Source organism: Pygoscelis adeliae, unplaced genomic scaffold (assembly GCF_000699105.1).
Source record: "Pygoscelis adeliae isolate BGI_AS28 unplaced genomic scaffold, ASM69910v1 Scaffold308, whole genome shotgun sequence".
Taxonomy (NCBI): Eukaryota; Metazoa; Chordata; class Aves; order Sphenisciformes; family Spheniscidae; genus Pygoscelis; species Pygoscelis adeliae.
Window position 1 is genome coordinate 1652834 of NW_008825306.1, and position 8935 is coordinate 1661768.

The 8935-nt window shown below is 37.7% G+C and overlaps 1 protein-coding gene across 1 annotated transcript in view; it reads right to left on the minus strand.

Annotated features, from left to right (window-relative positions):
- The window catches only part of KCNH1 (potassium voltage-gated channel, subfamily H (eag-related), member 1), a 180965-nt gene that overhangs the window by 77388 nt on the left and 94642 nt on the right, over window positions 1–8935 (minus strand). Inside the window, exon 9 of the mRNA XM_009330208.1 lies at window positions 1628–1824. Coding sequence (XP_009328483.1) covers window positions 1628–1824 — 197 coding nt within the window. The remainder of the gene's footprint in view (window positions 1–1627; window positions 1825–8935) is intronic.

Genomic DNA, 8935 nt, shown 5'->3' on the forward strand with positions numbered 1-8935 from the left:
GAGTGTCACTTCTGGAGTAGGCATTTGATTCTAAAATTGGGACTTTTGGCTCAGAGCAGATCCAAAATGATGCGAGACTGCTAGCATTACTGTGAGCTTTAAGTGAGTTGGTCCTTCTATGCCTCAAAGTTTGTTATTTCTAAAAAGTAGTTTATTTCTAAAAAAAAAGTAGTTCTATATTCTTAGAACATCTTACCACATTACCCACAGTGTTATTTTAAAATATGCCAGTCAGTGATACCGATGCTTTAGGTGATCTCAATACCAGATTCTTTAATTTCTTTTATTTCTTACATTAATTAACACCAGGTAAGAAGCTGGTTTTTAAACTTAGTTTTTAACAGGACATCTCTTAATCTTCTTGCAGCTGCATATCTTCTCCTTGTCCTGCAGGAACTCAATGCCATTTGAAAAAAAAGTCCTATGAGGAAATCCTCAAGTATAAGTTTGCTTCTTAGTTTTTAATTAAATCAATTTTCTACCAGAGCTTTGATTTATTTGACCAAAGTGTGGATAGCACATTCTTCTTTGCCCAATACTGAAAAGCTGAATTCTTTGACATTGATAACATATGCAGATAGAAAACATCATCACACTATTTTAATTTCAGTATCCAACTATAGGTAAAAAAAAATTAAAAAAAATTGATACTCTAGGCTTAAAGTCTAATTTTACAAAACAGATTTCAAAGATGAAAAGGTTTCTATTTTTTCAGGTGTATTTATCTAGGACTTACTTGGCACCTGGAAGTTACCATGGAGAACTGTTTTTAGGAACAAAAAAAATCTCCTGTCAAACATATTTGTTTAGCTGATCTCAAGTATCTTTATATCATAATATTTTAAAGCAAGTATAGGTGCTCCAATATATTTATTTTCAATGTAATATTATTGTCTTCTACATTGCATCATAAAATCATATCAACTGAATTATACCTACTACAGTTTTAATAAATTTCTACAGAGATGGTTCACTGAAGATTACACAGAGAATTTAAAACGGGATATTAGGTTATGATGATTCACATTTGACAAAATAACTTGAACCGGCACGCAGGAAGAAATGGAAAAAAGCCAAAGAGTCAAGGATAAGAAAATGGAAACATTATAAATAAGCAAAGTAATTCCAAAATGTGATTGATACTAAAAGAAACAACTCTTGATAGAATCAGTCATGTTCATATTACTTTTCCATTGTGATTTCTGTTGTTGACTTCTGTTCCATATATTAGATTTCATACCTTTCCTTCCACTTGCCTTGTAACTTCAGGCAACAGCCCTAACATCTTTTTAGCTGCTTTACAAACTACAGTTGCAGGAAGTAGTGAACACTGTTTATCACAAGTACATGACACTTCGCAAATATGCTGGAATTTGTCCACTTCATAGAAATGTAAGATACTTTCACATATACACAAGCCCAGCTCCCTATAAAACTAACACTGAAATAAATACATATGGCCTTTTGACTCTACATGCTAGCAGCGTCTCTCAAGCAAGCTCTGAAAAACCTTCTTATAAGAGAGGCTATGAAGAATGCCAGAATTCAAGCAATTCAGTTTTTTCATACAGACAGTCCTTAAAAGTGATCATTTATATGGTGTATGTTAAAAATCAAAGCTACTTACCCTTTTTCTCAAGTTGTAGGTCAAAATGAGATTTCTGGAGAAGGAGTGTGAAAAGGCTGTATAGAACTCCAGCACTTTCTGCAAGGCATCTCTCTTAATCACATGAAGATCACAGTAAGTCAAAGCCCTTACATTAGCACAGGACTGGGCGAGGGTAGACTCCTTCCAGAACACATCACCAAAAACATCTCCTTTGCCTAGAGAAAAGCAGCGGCATTGCTTTCAGTAACAGTACTATTTCTACCAAAAATATAAAAGAACATGTATCTCATTTATGCAGTCAAGGTTCTTCTATTTTATGTGATCAGAAAAAAATTCTGTCTGGAGAAAAAATATCTTAGCAATATTCATTGATAACCTTTTCCACTATCTTTTTGTTAATTACAACAGCCCAGCAAAATTTCATAAGAATAAATCACAATCAAAAAGCGCTTCATATGACAAGTCCCCTTTAGATACCAATAAAAGTTTTCTCTAAAAAAAAAAAAAAAATCAAGAAAAGCGGTTCATTCTTGGTTCATGTTCTCTTCTGATCCTTTTCAAAGAGATTAATTAAGAGGAAATGCTTTTTCCCTTGCTTCTTTTAACTGGCACACAAAGGATTTGTTTCTTACATTTATGTTGTTGAGTTTTCTTAACGTGGCTAACAATTTTACCCACTATGGTGTCAATAAAACCACCTTGTATAATACGTCAGTGCAGTTACAGGCTGTAACGAAACACTATTACATATCAGTATTAAAGTAAGTTTGCCCTAGTTCGCTAGATCATCATCTTTACAACAGTATAAAAGAGCAGATCTCACAACTCTGGCGGCTCTAATGCTTTTCAGCTGGTAAAAGTCGCAACAAAATCTTTCAGTAGTTGCGCATGTGTGCCCCGTATAATACAGCAGAGGTTTAAGGTGACAATGTAGTCCAAAACAAGAAGAGTATAGATTAGTTATCACCAAGATAATACTGGCATGGCAAGAATATTTAGCTGTTATTCATTGGAAGAAAGAAAACATCGTCATTTCCTTACAACTTTCCCACGTACCTGTCTCTATGAGCTTGGGGCAGCCAGTGAAACCCCTACTGAGGAACACTGCAACGAGGGCATTTGCACCAGTCTGGGCACTACAACGCAGGGCAAGTATACCAAAATCTGCCTGAGGAGCCGCCCCCAGTCAGGATTCCACTGGTTATACCCCAGCTCAGGCTGGGCACAAAAGGGAGCGTTCAGGAGAAAGTTACAAGCTCCTTCACAGAATAACAGTTTTTTCTTTTTTTTCCATTTTCTGACATATAATGCTAACAAGATAAGAATATTCAGTTGATAATGAAATACTACACTGTTCTTATTTTGAACCATATTTTCCTCTTAAACCTCTGCTGTGTTATATCACCACTGCACATCACTTTTAAGACAAACAACAAAGAAATACATTCACAATGTCTATCAAGTTGTGGTAGGGATGGACCAGATGGTCCCTTGTCTTATAAGTAATACTTTGCCCGTAGCAATTCTTAAAGCCACAGCATCAAAATATATACTAGTTTATTGACTTCACCTGGGCCCTCTTAGATTTCATTCCCTAAATAAATAGTCATGTATGAAAGTCTATATGAAAGTCAAGAGAACTACCATGAGTAAAGAGGTCAAGAAAACTTCTAAATTAAACCCAGAACTCCCATCTCAGCCCTTCAGCTGTACTTCCACCATTACATAATCTCTTCCATTAGATGATAAGCGTTTTCTCTTTGAGGAGAAGCTATCAGCCTGATGGTAAGCTATGCTGTAGTGCAACAAGCTGTGGTTCACACTGGTTCTTCCACTTCACCGTGGAAGACTGGTGCCCCCAGTCTTCCACAAAAGCCCTATGCAGTCCACCTGCCAGAGACCAGTTTAGTCCCTGAACACTTCGGAGGAGCATAGACTATATTTCCATTTTAAATGCATACATACACTGAAACCGCCTGTTCCATAAGCCCATTTTTTCCCCACAAAGTTAGGCAAAGGCATCGCAATGATACCCTTTCTTCCACCTCTAGGCTCTTTACACAGGACAGTGCCAACATCCAGAAATACTACAAAGGCTGCATATCAGTAAGCACAGTAGTAGTCCAATAGCCCGGTGCAGTAAGCAACTTTTCATTTTAATGGGAGACTTTTCACATTTTCAATTATTTAAACATATGCTTTTTCAGGAGATATATTAAAAATGGCCTAAGAAAAAAGCTTCCATGCACTTAAAATAGATCATCATCTACAAAGCTTTTAGACAGCCAAACACACAATATATTCAAAATTGAAGTGAAACAATTTTTATGCACCATAAAAACTGATATGCTTCACTGGGTAAAAATGGATTGTTTGCCTTTGGAATAAATATGCTTTTACTCGCAATCTTCCAGGCAATTAGCTAAACAACTGTTTTAATTAACGCTCTGGAATCTGTCAAGTATTGAAATGTGCCATCACTGATGAGCAACAGTTAGAGCTGGTAGTCCAAGCATAAGGGAGAGGAATTCTAGCTCGTTTCTAAACATATTTCTTAACATCTCCAGACAAGTTTCCTTACCTTAAAATGACAATAATTATTTTACTGCCCCACAGTAACATGAAGAATAATGAGTACAATGCAAGTACAAACAGCATGGTGCTGCTTTGCCCACACATGAAGTGACATACAGCAGAAGTTAGTTACATCTTACCCTTTTCAAAATTTAATTCTGCTTTTCACATAACACAGAAAGACACAACTGTGTCCTTCACCTGTGGCAGCAGCCCCGGTTTCCCCTTGCTACTTGTAACTCCCAAAACACTCCCCCTCCTGCAGTTTCCTGCCACCCCATTGGTGGCAAGAGCGGCACGTGAAGGAGCTACATCTGCTGCATTAGAGAACCTGAGTCAAAAACCTCCTTTTACATATAACTCCAGGCTTTATATATTTCACCTTACCTCTGAAGAAAGATTAAAAAGCTAGAGAAATGCAGGTGGCTGTTTGTTTGTCAGTACTTTGCATTTTTCATTCCCAGCTTGCTGAATTCCAGACATTTGCCAGGAACACTATCTGTCGATCACACTTAAAGTTGATGGTAAAAGTTTAGATCATCCATCATTTATATTCCCTGCTGGATTTGTGGGCTGAGGACCTTTTCCACCGTCAGCTCAATATGCACTGGAAAGCCAAATAGTCTTCTGCCTTTTATGTTTGCTTGTTTAATTATAATAACAAGTCCCCAAACCCTGATATATTTAAACACTGAAGAATTATCTTATAAAACCAGCACCTTCTGCTTCCATATTTATTCTTTCCCAACCTTTTCTCCATATCAAATTTGCTATTAATATTCTAAGTGAAAAGGTAATTTCTCTGTTACCACTGCAAATTCAGCCTGAGTCAGGCAAAAGGTCAAGCTACATCCACTCTGTCTCCTGAAAGCAGCACCAGTAATGAAGATCTGACTATTGCACTTAGCCAAGGGTTTTGCTGATTCTGTTTGAGAAAAGAACCATGCTCGCACATTACAGCTGTATTGCCTTGATGTGCCTACCAGAACAACACTTAGTTTTTTCACTCCTACAAGCAGTAGTATTGAAGAGCTCTCAGACAGAAGATATTCCACCCTACCCTGAAAAAATATGGCTCTATGTGGAATATTTTGACGGATAACCTACTTAGTTCACTTTTGGGTTCTGGGTGTCTGGGATTCGTGGTGCAGTTTTGGTGTGATAGCAGCTGGGTGAGAAGATGAGGCCATGGATTCATGTGCTGAAGGTCTTCCAAGTCAGTATGGACTTTGATGGGATTCACACAAATCCATGGGTTTTCAGTACATCAGACAAAATATTCATGTTAGAATAATTTTCAAATCAATAGTAATAGTTGTTACAGCAGCCAACACCAGAATCTGGCTCAGGTCCCTTCCAGATCTGCCTTCAACTGCATGTTTGAACTATAGAAGAATTGTGATCTGACATAGTCTCAGCAGACCCAAAGATAAGCTAGAATGACCAAACACTGCTTGCTGGTACCTCAGCAGCAATGCAGCACTAAGCATATCTTGGAAATCAGGTGTTAGCAAATACTGTTATCTGTGATGCTGATCCACAGTGGCTGCCGCACCTGTATGATGACTTTCCCAGCACAGCTCCCCGCAGCACCCACACTGGCCTGCGCCCTCAGGATTTGTTCTCCACCGCCAAGCAGTGGGAGACACCAACTGCTGTAAAGGCAAACACAGATTCTCTGTGTGTCGGTCTCTATTCTAGTGACTGCTCAATTAAAATGCTGCTGAAATTTAAAAGCAAAAAACTTGGCCTGATTTTACTCTTTTTTTTTTTCCTCTCATGAACAGATTTGAACGGAACCAGAGGATCTGAAGTTAATTCATGTCACAGGGTCCTACCAATTATATTCAAGCATAATTCCACTAAGGACAGTGTATTTACCCCTAGTGTTCAAAGCCAGTATGACACTTGGGTCAAACCCCCTCTGTGATCACCACGTGTCTATTCGGCTTCAACTGAAAATCTTTCCCTCTCCTCTCTAATCTCCTCCTTGTCTGAGTAAGGCATGCAATTTAAATTTTCCCCTTTTACAGAGAGAAGAAAGATTCAAGGAAAGTAGAGGCACCAGAGCAAAAATAATTTTTCCTCTTGGTGCATGATTTTAAGGCAATGAATATCTGCCAGCCAGAAAAAAGCAGAACTACCATTTGGCATCAAGGTAAAGTATTCAGTATCCGTCCCACAGATAAGTTGCACAACTTGACAGCCACTGAATAGCCTGTAGTTTGGTCCTCCAACACAGTACAGCTGGCAGGAGATGATGCATGGAAGTAATTTGCCGCTTTGGATTTTCTTAAGATTTCTCAAGCGCAAACTGAGACATGTAATTAGAAGTGAGTGACCAACTGCACTGCAGAGAATATACTATTTTTCATTAACCAGAGGTTTTAATCACTCTTTTCCTCTAATAAGACCTGAAAGAAAAAAAGCCAGCGTATCAGTGCCACAGAAACCAAAGGAAGTGTTACAATGGTAATAAGTTGCACTTTCAGTCATTTGCCTGGTGCACAACCAGAAACACAGTGTATCTGTTCAAGTTTTAAGACACAGCTTGGCAACATTTTGCAGACAGTTTACCATACAACTGCATCAATTTTCTCTGTTGAAGCATGTTACTGTACAGACAAAATAAAAACATTTATTTTAGAGCAGGGATGAGTAGCAACAACATGAATTAGTTACAGCTAAAATTTCTATTATAATTAATGTGTTTATTTGTCTCTCTGAATAGACCGTGGATTATATTTCACTACTTGACTTACCGTGACGAAAAGACGACTTTTAAAACCTCAACTGGGCCCTACTAGGCTTATTCACAAAAAGCTAGGCGGCTTCATCAGAATCTGAACCATTTATCATCCTTATTTGCTTTTTAATGGCTACTGTAAAAAAACGTTATAAATATGTGACCAGTTTGTACAAACTCAGAAGACATGGAAGTTGTCAGCTCAAATAACTAGAGTCACAAATGTATTTGAATTTATTTGCATAGGTTAAGTAATAGGCAAAACACAGCTCAGTCTGTTGTCGCTGCATGGACAGCGCTAGTTCTCTGATCAAAAAACCCATATGAGAGCTCTAAATTGCAATATCCTCAGAGTTATTTCCCGATGACTTAGAAACCAGCTGTATGTTATGGCTGTAGCTTGAAGTTTACATTGAAGCCCCAAAATTTGATTTTTTTTTTATTTCATGCAAAAGCATTCAAAGAGTTTAAAATGGCAGATTTTGCCTTCTGAAATATATAAAGTAAATATTTTGAAAACCTCACAAAGTTCATAGCTACAGTATACTTCATTTTATTTAGTATTTCTAGCAACTCCTTGAGGATAAATTTAACAATGTTTCAGAAACATACCTCTGAAAAAAAATTTAATTTGAAACTTGAAGAAAACAAAGAAAACCAAGTGTTCCATGAAGATTTTTTTTTTTTTTAACCTGGCTTTTCAGTGAAAAAAATTATTCTTCCTCCAAAATTCTGAAACAGAAACAAAACCCTACCCAAAACAAAAATGAAAATTAATTCAGTGGTTCACCTGCCAGAAATCAGGGCCTTTATAGAAACCTGGTTTCAATTTCTTTGTTAAATTATAATTTCTACCTCTTCACATCTCTGTTTGGAGTACACAGACAAGTGTGATGGGCAAGCCTTCCTAACACAGCCTAAGATATCAAGGAACATGCTGGAACAGAAAGACTCATCTCTACCACATCTCAATTTCAGCTGCCGGGGCATCACAGATCAGTTGCCAGCAACCTGCCAGACATTACCATCTTCCAAAGGGGACTTCTTGCACATGTGGTGGTGTCAGACTACTTAAGACCACATTATGCAAAGCTGCATAAATCTGTAACAATAAAGCATGCAACCGTAGAAAAATCATCAACTAATTTGAAGTGCCACGAAGTTCACAACCAAGGCCTCTATTCACAGGGAATACCTCTCTTCCCCAGTTATTCCAGCAAGTCATTCATCAAGTATTTTAAAAATCTGTTTCTCCAATACCCTGCACAGTCTTAGACCACCTACAGATATCACTGGACAGGGCCTCTGGTGATTCCTACTGTTAATGCTCTGCCAGAAGTTAGACATAGAACAAGTAAGGTCTGGCTGAAGTCTCAAAATAGGCAACTCCTGATGTCAACTGACACTACATTTTCTAGATGTCTGGAGCACAGGAATAAGGAATACTCTCTGTCTAAAAACACCACTTGGAATAAACATGTATTTCCTCAACAAAAGTTTCAGTGCTGCTCCTACATCCACCATGAAATTAAAATTTTGTATTAATGTAAACCTCTTTATGCCAATGTCTTAAAAAGTTTAGCCTGATCTCCACTTCTAATTCTTTTGCTAATAGTGTGCTTGGACACGCATTGAGGAAATCAGACTTTTAAATTGCTCCTTCAGTTGATGTTTGCTGAATTACTTCATAGAAACATGCAACTGGTCTGACCTGCCTATATATGTCAACCTAAAAAAATCCCCAAAACTTTAAACTATAAATAGAAAAAGTACAATAGAACTACTGATGATAAAGCTGGATTTTAATTTCAGTCATTCCTTTTTCAAAGCACCGCTGAACACGTTATAGTCTTATTCAATAGCACAAACAATGCTGTGACATTAGACCATAGAATCATTTAGGTTGGAAAAGACCTTTAAGATCGCCGACTCCCGCCGTTAGCCTAGCACTGCCAAGTCCACCACTAAACCATGTCCCTAAGCACCACGTCTACACGTCTTTTAAA